The 18,220-nt window shown below is 40.9% G+C and overlaps 1 protein-coding gene across 1 annotated transcript in view; it reads right to left on the minus strand.

Annotated features, from left to right (window-relative positions):
* PLXNA2 (plexin A2) overlaps positions 1-18,220 on the minus strand; it is a 502,290-nt gene that overhangs the window by 50,855 nt on the left and 433,215 nt on the right. Inside the window, exons 23-25 of the mRNA XM_089668339.1 lie at positions 9,796-9,862; positions 1,753-1,899; positions 1,192-1,351 (exon numbers count right to left, since the gene is read on the minus strand). Coding sequence (XP_089524465.1) covers positions 1,192-1,351; positions 1,753-1,899; positions 9,796-9,862 — 374 coding nt within the window. The remainder of the gene's footprint in view (positions 1-1,191; positions 1,352-1,752; positions 1,900-9,795; positions 9,863-18,220) is intronic.

The raw sequence follows: 18,220 nt of genomic DNA on the forward strand, positions 1-18,220 counted from the left end.
ATGAGACCAAAATTGAACTCTTTGGATGCCATAATACACACCATGTTTGGAGGTCAAATGGCACTGCACATCACCCCAAAAACACCATACCAACAGTGAAGCTTGGAGGTGGGAACATCATGGTGTGGGGCGGTTTTTCAACATATAGTAGTGGCAAAATGTCTAAAAATTGCCCAAAACTTTTATACAAGCCTGCCTTTTAGTTACACAAATGCACAGGTTTTCATTGTATACCATTACAGCCAATGACATCATCAGTTGATAAGGAGGATGTTAGCTGCCTGCACAGCATCCTAGTTTGACCCTCGCCTGCCCCTCTCCATCAGTGCTGGGGTCACATTTAGCTCAGTTATTGAGAAAAACTGATGGAGAAGAGAAACACTGGAATACTAGTCAGTACGAGTGTGCAAAAGTGTATTTGCTTTGGAAGAATAAATCACCTCCAATGTTGGGTGTCCTACATGTGTGGATGTTGCTGCATTATATAAAACTTTTTACATTTAGAATGGGAGGCCCTTTTAAAATGATGGACAGTCTTGAGGCACCCCATTTTAGAATGGGGTGCCTGAAGACTGTCCATAATTTTAAAGGGTGCCTCGGGATTGTCCATCATTTTTAAGGGTGCCTTGACTGAAAAAAGGTTGAGAAACACTGGCCCAGCCTGACACCTCACTTGAATCCAAATTTATGGAAAGAACTAAAGATCAAAGTTCATAGAAGAGGCCCATGGAACCTTCAAGATTTGAAGACTGTTTGTGAGGAAGAATGGGCCAAAATCATACTTGAGCAATGCATGCGACTAGTTTCTCCATATAGGAGGCATCTTGAAGCGCCTTATTATGAACAAAGGATTTTGTATGAAGCATTAAATACATTTCAGTTAGCGTATTCAATACTTTTTCCCTGTGTCATTCCATTTTATAACACATAACTTAATTTCTGAACTCATTTGTTCTGGTTTCTCTGTATGTATGGAATGCATGGGTTGATACTAGCACATGGTGGAAATTTCATGTCAATGGCACCTTTAGAAATATATTTACCTAGAAAAATGGTGAGATATTCCATACTTATTTGACTATTATTATCCATACTATGGAATATAAATAAAGAATAGTAAATGATAAAGATGAAATCAATAAAATTCCTTTTTACAAATGACTGGTTTAGAATATATTTTTGGTAACCTACCTAAGTCCATATCCACTGCTCTTGGCCTCTGAGAATATGGCACATTTTTGTATACTGCATCCAAGATCTTTTCCTTGACCTGTGTGATAGTGTCACAGTTTAAGACTTTCACTGGAATCTCTGGGCTGTTCTCATTGTCAGGGTTCACACAATTCAAGATCTGCAAAGCACAATGAAAGGACATAGTTTATAAACAGTGCTAGCTAAAGTCTCCTAACAGTTACCCAAAGACAAAAATACTGTAAATCCATTAAATTTCCTTCAAAATGTTTGTGGATAAGTAACAACTCACTCACAAAATTGTTTGTTTGTAATTTTGTTTCTATTATGTATTAACAAGATTAACCTCAACATTATATATGTATATATGTAGCAAATGTCTAATAATCTGAATGATTAGACTGTAAATTAGAAATGCATACTGCTGGCAGTTTTTGCAATTCTAAAAAACTGTCTGCATATCAATCCACTGTACAGTAGAGTACAGTACAAGCAAAGACATAGCAACTAACTATATTACATTGACCCCTGAATTAGTTTGTGGTATCTGCTTATATTTACCAGCGTTTTGTACTCGATCTGTTGTCGAATCAGTTTATCTTCACTAAGTGAGTAGCGAGCTTCTCCAGTGATGGAATCAATAGGTCCCTTCTCCATCTGTTGCTTGATTGCACAGTGCAACATAAATAGGGGCTCCCCAGCACACTCCTATAAATACAATTTACAGATCCAGCTATTGTTAAAACATATGAACTGGAAACATGAACACAGGGCAGCTGCCATGGACATATTTTATGTTTGGATGATTGATTACAGAGATGTTGATTAACTGAACAAGCTTTTTTTCTTGAGTAATAGAAGTATATCCTCATTATAAATAGAACCCAAATTTAGGCAACAAATTAAAAGAAATCATCTAACAAGTTTACAATTTACAGCTATGACAAAAACCTTTGTGAACCCTAAGGGAGTTTCAGCATAATTGGATCCTATAATGAAGTCTTTATCTAAGCCATAACAATAAATACAGTCATAGCATACACATTTATTTAACAAAGTGTAAAAGCAATCAAGGTTATTGATGGAAAAAGTATGGAAACTAAGATAAAGATATCTTTGATAAACTTGGACAAAGATATGAAGAGAGCAATTAACATCAGGTGCGTCAGTCAAAATTATTAGCTTCCATCAGCAAAGAGATAAAAAGATAATTTACAGAAGGAAAAAAAAAGCAGTTGTTATTTCTTCTCAGAATGAACAGCCTACAAATTTCACTATAAAGTCACAAACTGCAAATCTTGATCAGACAACAAATAAATTTGTAGTAACACCTGCATGAGTAGATTGACTTACCCAAACCAGAATTCACACCAGTTTGGCTCACTCCTTGGCTTGCATATGCTCACTATGATCAGCCATCTACCCAGGTGAACTGGTTAGTTAATCTGTAAACTCCTAAAGGAGTGTGGTCATGGCTGTAAAGTGTATGTAAACCCTACTTTGCAGTATACTTGGCATCATGCCTCACCATTTTATTCAGCAAATAGTTTTTTGATGCAAATTTCTATTGGGTCCTTTCACATGGGCACACTCCACTCAGTTCAAATGCTATGCGGTATCCTACCACATACTCGGATGCAGTAAGATACCGCTTAGTAAATTGTGTCCAATATTATCTATTGCATCTAGAGATGAGCGAATCGAACATGACGAAGTGGAATTCGTTCCGAAGATTTGGAAAAATTCTATTCGCGACGAATCCGAAGATTAGCAAACTTCGGATGCACGAATCGAATTTTCCCAAAAATGGCGGCGACATGTGTGGCGACGGAGAAAATGGACAGAGAAGATGGGGCGGGGATCTCTGGGAAGGCGCGCAGACAAGGCGCGCTGACCCATAATGCATTCATGACATGTGATCGCATTAGCCAATCAGCAGCCAGCCAGCACTGTGTAATAGTGGAGCTATAAATCGCGGCCATCTTAGAATTCTCCATTAGCCTCCGGTCATTCAAGAGAGACAGACCTGTGTGTATTAAGGGACAGAGTTAGGGCCACAGAGACTTTAGGGCCACAGAATCGTTACTCAGGGACACAGAATCGTTACTCAGGGACACAGAATCGTTACTCAGGGACACAGAATCGTTACTTAGGGCCACAGCTATCAAAGAATCGAAAATTTAAAGTGACATACACCCTTTTTTTTTTTGGTGGCTGTCGTGCACAGTTGGTGCTGCAGTTTGCCGATTGTGCAAAATAAACTGACTTTCTGCTTCACAACCACTATTGTACGTTCAAAGAGTTAAATCCATTTACACGCCGGCTGGCGGTAATATTTTTTGGGTGATTAGTGCATTCCAGTGACATAAACGTACAGTTTACAGCCAACGGCAAGCTGCAATTGACCGATTGTGTACAATAAACTGACTTTCTGCTTCACAACCACTATTGTACGTTCAAAGAGTTAAATCCATTTACACGCCGGCTGGCAGTAATATTTTTTGGGTGATTAGTGCATTCCAGTGACCTAAACGTACAGTTTCCAGCCAACGGCAAGCTGCAATTGACCGATTGTGTACAATAAACTGACTTTCTGCTTCACAACCACTATTGTACGTTCAAAGAGTTAAATCCATATACACGCCGGGTGGCGGTAATATTTTTTGGGTGATTAGTGCATTCCAGTGACATAAACGTACAGTTTACAGCCAACGGCAAGCTGCAATTGACCGATTGTGCTAAATAAACTGACTTTCTGCTTCACAACCACTATTGTACGTTCAAAGAGTTAAATCCGGTTTTATTTTTGGGGTGCTTATTGAATTAAAGAGTATGTCAGACAACACGCAGAGGAGTGGCAGAGGAGGCAATGTTTCAGGAGCGAGCAGACGTGGCAGCAGAGGAAGGGGTCGAGGCAGCACTAGTCGCAGCCAGAGGCCAGTGCTCCCGGTGTCATCCAGCGGTCGTGTCTCCACCGACAACCCTGCCGTCATCGATTGGTTGACTCGGTCGTCTTCCTCTTCCCAGGTCACCTCTGACACCTACAGCCAACGGTCGGTGGGTACGTCAGACACAACCGTTAGTTGGCATGGCCCGGGAGCAAGCCCACTGAAATCACGTGTCCTCGACCTGCCCCTGTCCTTTGGTGTTCCCTCACCAAGCGAAGTATCGCATGCTGTGGGCTCAGCCCCACTGTACAGTGAGGAAGAGCTAACAGAGGGCGGTCAGGAACGGGGGGAGACATCCGCCTCTTCAGCAGCCAGGCGAAGAAGTACTGGCGAGGAGAGTGGCTCGGTAGCCGGTCTAGAGACAGGTCTGTCTCCTGACCCACACGCAGCCGAGGGGGCTAGTAGTGACGCGGAGACCCTAATTGATGATGATGAAGCTGATCGCACTTGGCAGCCTCGTCGTCATCAGGCTATTGCTTCCGCATCATCAGGAGAAGAGGGTGCCAGCTTGCCAGCGAGCAAAACAGTCGGTGGGTTGCCCAGGAGGCAGCAGGGTCGCAGCAGTGTCAGTGGAGCCAAATGGCCACGGAGTAGAGCACCAGCTCCACTGCAGCCTACCACCACGGCCAGTAGTGGTGCCGGTGTGCACGGAGGAAGTAGCAGTCAGCCAGTGAGGAGTAGCGGGGGCAAAGTTTCCTACTCGGCGGTGTGGCAATTTTTCGTCAAGCCGCCCGAGGAAGTAAACGTAGCCGTATGTCGACTATGTGGCCAGAAAGTCAAGCGTGGCCAGGGGGCCAATGTTGGGACTACAGCGTTGCGTCAGCATATGCAGCGTCGCCATTCGGTGGCCTGGGAAAACCGTGATAAAGATACGGCGGTTCTGCCTGCCCCAGCCCCCGCTCCATCACCCGCTCCGTTACTTGCTAAGTCACCCGACGTCAATCGCCCTCTATCAGCCAGTCAAGGCTCCAACACCTCTGCTGAGGGGAGTTGTCGCTCGTTGGCATCTTCCGCTCGTTCATGGCTCACTCTGCCATGGGCCTCTTGGGTATCCCAGAAGCTGCTCAGCGAGTCAGGGCAATAAAGCTCCCGGTTCGCAGGTTGTTCCGTCTTATGGGTGGAAGTACGACGGTATATGATCTTCTTCGCACCCACGGCATAACTTCGTAGAATTTCTGCATTGCATCTGCAATCACAACACTGACTTCCCGGATCGCCACTCAGCCATTGGACTCTTGATAGTCGTCTCCCCACACTGCTGCTGGGGGGACTTTTTAACCTAGGCCTGTGTATGGCCTTCAATTGAAGCTGCTTCCGCTCCGCCACTCTGCCATTGGACTCTTGATAGTCGTCTCCCCACGCTGCTGCTGGGGGGACTTTTTAACCTAGGCCTGTGTATGGCCTTCAATTGAAGCTGCTTCTGCTCCGCCACTCTGCCATTGGACTCTTGATAGTCATCTCCCCACACTGCTGCTGGGGGGACTTTTTAACATAGGCCTCTGTATGGCCTTCAATTTAAGCTGCTTACGCTTCGCCACTCTGCCATGGGCCCCTGTACCGCCTCCTCTTGCTGCTGCCAGGTCCAGAGTGTGTCATGGGTCCCTGTATGGCCTCCCATTGCTGCTGACTTCATCGCCAGACTCTGCCATGTGCCACTTTCAGGTCTCCTTACACTGTTGGGGGGTTCCATTTTGTGATAGGGTGCTGTATGGCCTTTCATTGCTGCTGCCTCCACCGCCACCCTGCGCCATGTGCCTCTGTCGTCTGCTCACGCTGCTGACGGCTTCCGCTTTTTAACCAAGGCCTGTGTTTGGCTTCCGAATACTGCTGCATCCACCGCCACCCTGCGCCATGTGTCTCTGTCGTCTGCTCCCGCTGCTGACGGCTTCCGCTTTTTAACCTAGGCCTGTGTATGGCTTCAGAATAATGCTGCCTACACCGCCACCCTGCGCCATGTGCCTCTGTCGTCTGCTCACGCTGCTGCCAGGTCCATACTGATTCATGGCCCCCTGTACCGGCTCCTCATGAACGTGGTTCAGCGGGTTTGCATCACTTAACGGCAAATCGTTGACAAACGCTGGGACGTTCAGTGTTGTGCGCATTAAGCCAGACACCAAAGGGCAGCACAGACCTGTTATTACTCGCTCAAGCATGGCTGAACAAAACCAGTCTCTACCACAAATTGGACCCAGACCTGCCCAGGGTCTCGTAAGTAGATTGCACGGAGGAGTAGAGTTCGTTATTGGAATTAACTGTGAGGGACTTTTAAACCTAGGCCTGTGTATGGCCTTCAATTGAAGCTGCTTCTGCTCCGCCACTCTGCCATTGGACTCTTGATAGTCGTCTCCCCATGCTGCTGCTGGGGGGACTTTTTAACATAGGCCTCTGTATGGCCTTCAATTTTAGCTGCTTACGCTCCGCCACTCTGCCATGGGCCCCTGTACCGCCTCCTCATGCTGCTGCCAGGCCCGTAATCTGCCATGGGCCCCCGTACCGACTCCTCATGCTGCTGCCAGGCCCGTAATCTGTCATGGGCCCCTGTACCGCCTCCTCATGCTGCTGCCAGGTCCAGAGTGTGTCATGGGTCCCTGTACGGCCTCCCATTGCTGCTGTCTCCATCGCCACACTCTGCCATGTGCCACTTTCAGGTCTCCTCACACTGCTGGTGGGTTCCATTTTGTCATAGGGTGCTGTATGGCCTCCCATTGCTGCTGCCTCCACCGCCACACTGTGGCTCCACACTCTGGTTTTGGCCCCGTGACTGCCCAAATGAGTGAAGTGTGCGGTGATTCTAAGATCGACAGCACTCATCTGCATGTCATACTGACTGACAGTATTATTTCTCTTCCCCAGCAGACTCCAAGGGCATTTAAATTAAAGGTACAGTGTTCTGCACTAATATAAAGGCTCTCTGAAGCCTAGAAACACCCTTTTTATAAGTTAAATTCGCAGCGAATATATTCGGCTCGAAGCGAATTTATTCCGCGAATTCGGCGAATCAGCCGAACCGAATTTTTGAATAATTCGCTCATCTCTAATTGCATCATTTGTTGCTAGGTAAACTTGCCAAAAACTTGCAAATCTGCCCAATTCGAGCTACAAAAGTAGCTCCAAAACTTTTTTGAGCTTCAGGCGTTCTTCTTCAGGCAACTTGGAGCGGAGCTGAAAACTTTCTCCATAGAGAAATAATGATTTTTTTTTTCCCCTGAGCGTTTTGGAGATTCCAGCTTTGCGCTACAAAACACTCAGGTGTGAATGCAGCCTAAGCCATCATCTCAAGAATAGCAGCACTGCTGTCATTCTTCTGTATGTGCTCTTTCAGTCTGCAGTTGGGTTTCCTATCAGGTCCATTGTGGTTCCTACAAGGTACATGCACAGCAGGCTAAAAATGCTGCTACTAATAGTGAAGCAGTGGCTTAATGCTGTCAGTCTCCAAGAGGAAGTTTTCTTATTAGCAGAATCTTCATGCAAGAAATTTTCCAAATGATTCACAAATAAACTATTTGCTTAGCAAAACTGTATATAGTGAACCACAGTGGCAAACATTGAAATAATAGATTTTGAGTTTACATACACTTTATACCTAATATTTATCTGTTTGACTCCTTTATGAAAAGCTTGCTCTCCATCTTGGAGCTTTGGCTTTTCACCTTGCATTTCTGACCTTTGATGAACTAGTGAGAAATGCAAAAGATCATTATTAATTTACTATGTACTAGTGGATAATGATATTTAGCATCAGCTTAGAAACATGATTAGTGGGATGGGTTTTCTGAATTGCATTTATCATTATTTGTAAAGTTGGGCTGTGTCCCCACTGCATGGGTTAACTGCTAATTTTTGTCTAGGGGTGAGGAGACCAGAGATATACTTACCTAATCCGCTGATCCTCCAAACACAAGACCGGTCCCTGCTGCCCCTGCCTCCTTGCACACTATTGGTCTTGTGAATGGACTTTTTCTGACGTCATCACACCTATAGACCAGCTCTGTATGTGAGGACAGCAGGAACAGTCCATCACTGGACGTTCGGGAGTGCCGTTTTCCACAGGAACAAAGGATCGGGTAAGTATAGTCTTACGGTGTGCCCCTGGACAAAATGAGCAGTTAACCGATGCAGTATGGGCATGGTGGTAAAAAAAATGGAGTTCTGTTTTAATAATTTAGGGACCATTCATGGAAACATATCTGAGGTTAAGTATATCTTTTGAACGCATAATCCCTTTTTTTAAATAGAGCACTCATGTAATCCAAAACACAGTATATTACTATTTACCTACAATAGGGGCCAGCACACTGGATAAAAGAAATCTGGTACTGTATAGAAGTGAAAGGAAAGATGAGAACAAGGTTTGTGTGAGCCTACTAGTCTGGCACAAACTCAACCCATCCATCACGTTATACATGTGGGTCTATGTAAATAAAAAGTTTCACAGCAAACTAGGTCACACAGTACATACAGACTTCCAACATAACTGTTTTTGCAAAGAGACTTTCTTCACCCTAATGGCTGAATACTACATATTCACACAACTGTCCACTAAAAAAAATCTACACTACATGGGCTATTTGATAAAATAAGGTCACTTTTTTGCTTTTCAGAATATTATTTCCTGCATGGATGCATAGCAGTTGCGCTACAGACATTTAAAATCTTATTACAAACCCCCCCCCCCTTCCTCCCCAAATGCAATAGCTTGGCTTTGGTAATAGAAACAGCTTCTAATTCCATGACCCACCCAGAGCTGCATAGGCAGCCATCCTTTTTTATTGCTTATATTACAGCTATACATTTGGCCATGATGACATGGACATATCCACGCTTGTTTTAGTGCATTTATGTTCCATTATATGGTGTTAGTACACAATTTAAATAAAATTAATTGTTGTAATCAATGGGCAAACAATTAAAACATTAATTTAGAACACAAAAGGCTCAATTCACAAAACTTTAATCCCAGCCTAATGTCTAGTACTCACAATGTGAAAACTGGATTAAAAAAAAGCATTTTTGCAGCGATCATCAGATAATCTGATCAATAGTACACAGCTTTCGAGAGCCGATCACAACAGTTCATGAAAAAAGATACAAAGCGACATTTCGTAAGATAACAAAACTATTTTCCTTTAATCAGTACAGTATTCGTCCATAAAAATTCGAGTGATCAAGACCACGCATTTTCGGAAATGAAAGAATACGTTACAATACAACACAATACATCACATCATCGCAGCAAGTTGTATTCTGTCCTATGAGAATTTTCATAACTCTAGTAACCTATTTGTTTTCGATATGAGACTAGCATGTGTGTACTAGGCATTAGGCATCTTTCAGTCTTGTGACTGCAATTATAAGAATTTCAATTTACTCTGCTAAAAATGGTTGACACTTTTGTGAAAATAAGGATACTTATCCTGGCTTGTAAACTATGTGAATTGAGTTAGAATTTTTCCCAGTGTTACCCCTTTATTACTTATGTGTGGTCTTGTCTGTTTGAGCAGAATGCTAACAGAAAACCCTGGATAGGCAGGTTCCAAATGATCCTAAACATGGCTACATTTTATTTTGAACTGAGCAGATGGACACTTTTCAAAGTAAGCTACATTTGATAGTATGTAACACAATAAATACAAAAAAGTAATGTTGATCATTGTACCTTGAGAAACTTGTGTAGAAGGAAAGCAAACCAGTTAGTCAGCATCTTTTCTGCCACAGACTCAGTCCTGTAAAAAAACAATTGCATTTTTACAATTAATATCATCAAGCAGACAATTCTGCAAATCTGTAGTATCAGTGCAATACAATAGTATCCACTATCAGAGAGAATCAATAGAAATTTACAAAATAATAGAAGGGCTTTAGATGCTTATTGAGGCTTTCTAAATGGCAATAACTCAGCACAAGTTAGGCATTCTCATTGTTTATGACTCTATTGAGTCTAATGAGGAATAAAGAAAATCTAAACAGTCCATATTCACTAGCATCCACTTGCTAGGCCACACCTATGCTTTTTGCCCTGATTGGGCTTAAATGTAGAGGATTAGGCCCATTCGGGGTGAAATGTGTTAGGTGTGAACTAACGCAGGGACTGTGGAAGCCAGCTACTTGGAATAGATACTACACTGTGATTTTACTGAGTGTGTTTCTGTTTCTACTGTTTTTCAATATTAACAGGCAAGCGGTTGGTAGATTATCAGCACATACACTGACCCACTACTTTTATCCTAACCTCAACAACAAACTATCAATTTCCAAATGCTTTGTTCAAAAAAGTTTCTATATTTAGATAAATAAATAGAAGTCCAAATATGCTTCTGGGCACATTCACACCATTTGCATTGCACCGCATTAGTCCATGCAGCCCCAACATATGGACACGACATATTGTCTTATTTTGAATTGTCCCAGTTCACACCATTATGGCATGTTGGTGTGTGCTGGTTGAAGACAGAACATGTTACAATTAAACGTGCATTTTTTAACAGCAAGAGCTAAAATGCTTATCAATCCAATCTAATGCATTAAAAAATGCATGTCAACATAGGGTGTTTAGTGTGCATTGAAATACAATAAATGCAACACAAATGGAGTAATTGGAATGCCTAGTAAACACAATGAGAATATCGGACTAACAATTGTCCGTTATTTTTGTTTTTTTTTAATATGCTAATTTCATATCGAAAATGAATAGATTACTAAAGCTATGAAAATTCTCATAAGGCAGAATACAACTTCAGAAGCAATGTAATGTATTGTACTGTAATATATTCTTCCATTTCCGAGCATGTGCTGACTTGGTTACTCGATTTTTTCTGTACAAATACTATACTAATTACATGAAAAGTGTTTGTCCTGTTAGCTTGTGCTTGTCCCTTCAAATATTTTCGCATTAACTGTCGTTATTGTACTAATAAATAGATTATTCCCTCGGAATGCTAATTTTGTTGTGCAGTTTTCTCATTGTGTGTACCAGAACCGGCTGACATTCGGACCATGTGTACAGCTGTCCTTCCAATAGAAGGCGGTCTAAGGACTTGCTTTTGTTGATGGGACATGCTGGAAAACCAGCATCTGATCAGTACTTGCAGCCAATGGCTCTGAGCGCTGATTAGTGTGTATTGGCGTGGGGAGGGGGGACGGTCCCCCCATCAGAACACAAAGGCACAGAGGGACAGAATGCTGCACTAATATCGCTTGCATCAGTACAGTGATCTCTCAGTTTTCTTTTTTGTTCAGCACACTGGGTTGAACGGCTGATTTTCACGGCAATTAGTGGGCAAATCGGCCGGTTTTTTACCGATAAAAAATCTGCGCATGAGCAGTGACCTGCAAGAGGAAGACAAAAAGAAGAAAAAGAAGAAGAGGATGAAGAAGAGGATGAAGAAGAAGAAGAGGAAGAAGAAGAAGAAGAAGAAGAAGAGGATGAGGATGAAGAAGAAGAGGATGCGGATGAGGATGATGAAGAAGAAGAAGGAGAAGAGGATGAGGATGAAGAAGAAGAAGAAGAGGATGAAGAAGAAGAGGATGAGGATGATGAAGAAGAAGAGGATGAGGATGAAGAAGAGGATGAGGATGAAGAAGAAGATGAGGATGAAGAAGAAGAAGAAGAAGAAGAAGAAGGAGAAGAAGAAGAGGATGAGGATGAAGAAGAAGAAAAGGATGAGGATGAAGAAGGAGAAGAGGATGATGAAGAAGAAGAGGATGAGGATGAAGAAGAAGATGAGGAAGAAGAAGAAGAGGATGAGGATGAAGAAGAGGATGAGGATGAAGCAGAAGTAGAAGAAGAAGAGGAAGAGGATGAAGAAGAAGAGGATGAGGATGAAGAAGAAGAGGATGAGGATGAAGAAGAAGAGGATGAGGAAGAAGAAGAAGGAGAAGAAGAAGAGGATGAGGATGCGGATGAAGAAGAAGAAGAGGATGCGGATGAAGAAGAAGAGGATGAAGAAGGAGAAGAAGAAGATGAGGAAGAAGAAGATGAAGAAGAAGAAGAAGAGGATGAGGATGAAGAAGACGAGGATGAAGAAGATGAGGATGAGGATGAAGAAGAAGATGAGGATGAAGAAGAAGAGGATGATGATTAAGAAGAAGAGGATGAGGATGAAGAAGAAGAAGAAGAGGATGAGGATGAAGAAGAAGAAGAAGAGGATGAGGATGAAGAAGAAGAAGTAGGATGAAAATAAGAGGAATTCCAGTCCAGCAAAAAGTGTCCCTGCAGAGAGCTCCGCTATTTCTTTGACAGTTCTCTGACAGTTCCTTGACATTTACAGCGGTTGCAACATTGTATCTATTTGTTTCCGAATAAAAACATCTGTATTCTAAATGGAAACAAATAGATACATTGTTGCAACCTCTATAAATGTCAAGGAACTGTCAGAGAACTGTCAAAGAAATAGCGGAGCTCTCTGCAGGGACACTTTTTGCCAGCTGTAGACGGGATGAAAATCGGCCGATTTTTTTACCATTGATGGTAACGTCGGCCGCTTGAACGACCGATTTTTCGTTTTTTTAAAAGAAAAATCTGCCGTTTTTCGACCCATCTATGGCCTGCATAAGTCCCAGGACTATTAGTTCCAGATGCATTCTGCTAATTGCTGTACTGGTTTACAAAAAAAATATGGTTTCTCTTGACAAAATATGATGCTGTTTTAATTCAAAAAGAATGAAATCAATTTCCAAACTAATGCACTTAAGAAAAATATCATGCTTGTTTTGACAAAAAATAGCTTTGATTTTTGTGAGTGTAACAAGGTAAATAAGGAAATATAGGACCATTACACTGTGTGTGTTTCTGGTCATTACTGCTGCTCTACTATAGCATTGCTGAGATTGAGTGGAGTGATGTTTGTAATACTGATTTCACTCTTAAATTTTGCCAAATCATACACTCTCAATTTAATTAAGCTCTTAGGCAAAATTGGGCATTTTTTATGATATAATATGGTATATTTATGGGCAGAGCGTGTATTTTAAAACAAATTGTAGTGAGCGCTCTTGTATAAATGCAGCAGCTAGAACACTCCAGGTAACCACAATACCTTTAGAATATGTATATAAATGTAAATAATAAAAGTGCAGCGCTCAAAATGGACTAAAGGCAGTAAAAAGTCAATGCGATATCCGCGGTGCTCTCTGGAATGATGAAAACTTCCAGAGCTTTACTGCTTCAAATAATAGCAATGCGCACTCACCAGAAACGCATGGATTATGCGCATGTAGGAATAATCATCCCAGATGTCAGATCCATCAAAGACCAGGTGGTGGGCATCCCTCTCATCAGAGGGGAGGCTGCCTCCTCTCTGATGATGTGCCTGTAGCACGAAAGGCCTAAGGAGGAGCTGTGCAGAGCGTGACGTCATTTCACCGCCGGAGCCACGAGGAGGCCCGGCGGCCATCTTTATTGGGGTCAGTACTGCTGTTTTTCACTTTTAATCATTTTGTGATGTGCATACTGCCCTGTTCTAATACTGAACCAATAAAATTTATCTGAGAACATACTACACTATCTCTGGCACCTGTTTTCTGGGGCTCCTATGTGGATCTATTACCCCCACAGAGAAGGTGCCTATACCATCCAGAGGAGGGATCATTACCATCAGTGTGGATTACCTGACTGACCTTAAGGGGACCTCTGGACCTGATTTGGAGTCCTTGATGACCCACCGTAAGAGGGATGCCCACCACCTGGTCTTTGATGGATCTGACATCTGGGATGATTATTCCTACATGCGCATAATCCATGCGTTTTTGGTGAGTGCGCATTGCTATTATTTGAAGCAGTAAAGCTCTCGAAGTTTTCATCATTCCAGAGAGCACCGCAGAGCGTATATTTTGGTTTGTTTCAATTCAATGTTCTTTGCTGTTTTTTCCTTTTTTGTCTGTATTTGATTATTTGTGTACTGTTACTTTAAATTGTCAAGTAAAGGCCCAGTATAGTTTAATGCAGTTTATAAAACTTTCAAGAGCTATAAAAAATACATTGCACCCTCAAAAACCACCACCTTTGTCTTTGACTGCAATGCATTTAAATGAAATTGCTAAATTTTGTAAAATCTCCTTGCATTTTATTGACATTTCATGTTAAAAACTCAGTTTAGCTCTTGCTTACTATTGTTTGACAGGCACCCCATTCTGTTTAGCTTTAACAATACTGTACAAGAGTTTACTTGCATATCCAAGCAGATAATAAAATGGATGTATGCTTATTAGTAATGCTAGGATACAAACATCTTTCCCATTTCATTTTTTAACAAAATTAGAAAAATACCACTGGGTACAATGATTAAAGTAGCTGGTGTCTAAAACTGATGACGAATAGTTGAACAGTTAGCCTAACACTGGCATAAGTAAGAAAAATTATTTTGTATACATAGGTTAAAATGTAAGATCACTCAATATATAATTACCTCATTCTGTAATAAACGTAGATCTCATTTCCAGGGCTGGTTTAAACAAATTAGGGCCCAAACAAGAATCAAAATAGGACTTCCTGTACAGGAAATACCTTTCTGATAAATCCCATGACAGTCAGACTCCAAGCAAGAGTTCACTGAGAGAAGTTCAGGAGTAGATTGGGTCTTAATTCATTGTAGAGGGTATGATACAAAAATGCTGATACAGTACGAATTTATAAGTAAACTTATTGCCATTGCCAAAATACCAACTTTGTATAAAAAAGTTAATTACTTAATAATGCTACATTCAAACCTAAGTGTCACGTTTTCAAACGTTTTTTTTTTTTCAAGCATTTATCAGGATTTTTTGGAGCAGAATTACATGTTTCTGCAGCTTTTGTCAGGCTTTTTTTTAGCCATTTTTCAACTAAAAAAAGCTCATGTCATGCTTTTCAGGCATTTCCATTGAAGCCCATAGAGATAAAACTGCTTAATTCTGCCTGAAAAGTAGTTCATGTACTTTTTTCAGCTACAGGTGTTTTGCTATAAGCGACATGATGCTTAAATGTGAACAAGCGATATTGAAAACAATAGGTTTTTACTTGTTGAGCGTTTTTGGGCCTCAAGCTACAAAAAGCTCAAGTGTGAGTGGGCCCCAAATAAAATTGGCCTGTGCCATGAAGAACTACTGTTAATATAATACAGACATAACCCAGCACTAGCACCAGCACACAATTCTGCATTAAATACACAAATGTACGGATGATGCTCCTTTTCTCCAGGATAGAAGCTTTTGATTGTTTGTTAGGGCTGAAGCTGGAATGGTGCAGCTCTGCAGGTGCAGGGAATATTGGGGAGCAGTAGGAATTTCCTGGGGTTCCTGGGCAATGGCATGGCATTCCCTTCCCAAACCATGACCATCACTGACCATGGTTTAAAGAAATCTAGAAGTCAAGCTCTCAGATTTTCTATTGGTGAATATTTAGTGGATATAAGACATGAATTAAATTATTTTAGTTCAGTCTCTTCTACACTGAGATATTTTGATATTTATTGAAAATGTTCCCACTTCCAAATCCCAGTCTTATAAAATGGAAGGAACTTGAGGAGCCTCTACCAATGCAGGAAAGGTGGCATACAATGCATACATTAAGTGGGCTTTCTCTTTCTTCTCATGTTGTTAATCCTGTGCAAGCTGTTCACACTTCATGTTAAGCTTCACAAAAAGAAGAACAAATCTGCTTTTCAAAAAAGCAGCTGTAATTTATGTCCAAGCTGTGAGATTATAAAAACCTGAAAGATTATTCCAACAAATCACTGCTCTCTTTATATTATTTCTGTACAGCAGCTGTGATTATTACGTTTCTTTTCTCATCTTAACAAAAAAAAGAAGGCATCCCACCATGCATTTAACAAAAGAAAATCGGGAGTGAAACTTTATTCAATATTGTGGGTTGCATGTGTTAACTCTTTCAGTAATGAATGATGGCAATATGGTTAATATATAATTATTAACTTATTTAATATAATAAAAAATAGAGCCCGTTTCAAAATCCTATCACAAAATACTGTGATAGCACAGTTCTTTGTATAAATTCACTATATCCTACATGAAACAAAAATGAAAACCTAACCCCATTCAAAACCTTTTTTCAGGGAAATAGACAGCAACCAGTCTATTATGCTTTTATGATTCTACTCCTTTACGGTTTGGTTAACCACAATACGAAGAGTGAGTAAACCTCTCTAAAGGGGACACAGAGCAATAAAAACATATGCACATATTTTATAATGGATTGATATGCTAGTAAAGCATATCAAATCCCTTAACTATTCCAAATACCAGTGTGCTGCAAGTGAAAAGCTGTTAAGTCACCTTTTTAGTAACTTGTGAGTCCTACCTACCCCATTTCAGTGTTTCAGTCTCTGTCAGTGTCTTTGGGGAGCGTTCCCCTCCTCACACCATGATCCCAGTCTCTTAACACCGAAATCACTCAGTAGTCTCTGAGTTCTGTAGTGATGTAGGGGGTCTTAGTATAGTAAAACAGTGCAAGGCTAGAGAAACCAGTACTAGACACTCTTGGGAGTGTTGATTGTCAAAGACACTAACAGGGCTGCAGCAAAGCTGAAAACAGGACACACAGGCCACAGGAGAGGGGAGTATAATAGCTCTTCTCTTCCAGATTACTGGTTTCTAGATATATTTAGAGACTTGTCAGGTGAAAAATAAAATACAAATAGCCAAGGGCATCTGTGTAAGACCTTCAGAGTTTGTTTTAATTAAACTGTGTAATATTATCCCCTTATATAATGGCTGGACTGGTGTTAAAGTAGACACTAAATAGTTTTGCCTGTGCTAGCAGCTGCAGTAGCTATGCTATAGATGCTGCACGATGGTATAAAACTTTTTGCTTTAGGGTGTAAGTTTTACAATATAAACTACTGTTAAGGTATATCTGTAATAACAGAACAACAGAGGCTACCATTGCTGACCTATCCTTCTGAAAATTTTAATTGCCTTGGTATCATCCTAATCTTCTAGCTTCAAATACTGACCAAAATAAAAAACACTCAGGAAAACATTTCTTACAATCTCCAATTACTTTAGTCATTGACTCAAAATGGTTATATCCAGGGCAAAACAACTAAGCAACTAACTTTTTGCAATAGGCAAACAATGGTAGACCCATATTTCCTTCAGATTTGCTTTAAGGAAAGAGTTCCTGGTATTACCAGCTGACTTTCTGTTGTAGACTAAATTAGGAGCTGTGGATTAAGCAGACTAGAAATAATATATCAATATTAGTACCAATATTTGTGAAGTTAGCACTCAATGGAGGCAACATTTTTTTTGTAAATTAATGTATAATGAAATATAATTGAGTATCAAATCTATTATAAATAAAGAATATAAAACTCAACAATGGTCTTCTCTTACTTGCTCCTGGTTTGTTAAATATTCAGTTTAAATGGTTTTGTTAAATCTGTTAAGTGCAAAAATACCCATTAATTCTGGCAGAAATCCAGTGAGCTATTACCGTTTTGTCAGTTTCTTGAGCTGTCAATGCTACAATGAAATGGCAAGCATTTTATAACAGTTCTGAGTTAATTTTCTCTGTTGACTGCAGAACACCTTCCCCTATATTACGAAGAAAGGAGGAGTTGTTCTGTAGTCAACAATTCCTTTCCTAGGGAGGCTATGCTGCTCCTCCACAGATACACTACAATGAGAGCTGTCACCCTAGAACAGGATAATTGTTACTGGCCAGATCACCAGATGAAAATAAAGCAGAAAAGAAACAAACCGAATGTAGCCATTGCATCTAAGAAATGGCAAATTGCAATATATATATATTTTATTCTTGGGTATAGATAAACTTTAAGCCACATTACTTTAAGTGACCATGTCACTCTAGGGTCATTTTTAGACTAATCCCAACCTGTAAATAACGAGCATCCATAAAAAATGGCAACCGTCCCAACCTACAGTCAGGTCCATAAATATTGGGACATCGACACAATTCTAACATTTTTGGCTCTATACACCACCATAATGGATTTGAAATGAAACGAACAAGATGTGCTTTAACTGCAGACTGTCAGCTTTAATTTGAGGGTATTTACATCCAAATCAGGTGAACGGTGTAGGAATTACAACAGTTTGTATATGTGCCTCCCACTTGTTAAGGG

This window comes from Staurois parvus, unplaced genomic scaffold, assembly GCF_062004578.1.
Source record: "Staurois parvus isolate SC_StPar_1 unplaced genomic scaffold, SC_StPar_1.0 ptg000056l, whole genome shotgun sequence".
In the NCBI taxonomy this organism is placed as follows: domain Eukaryota; kingdom Metazoa; phylum Chordata; class Amphibia; order Anura; family Ranidae; genus Staurois; species Staurois parvus.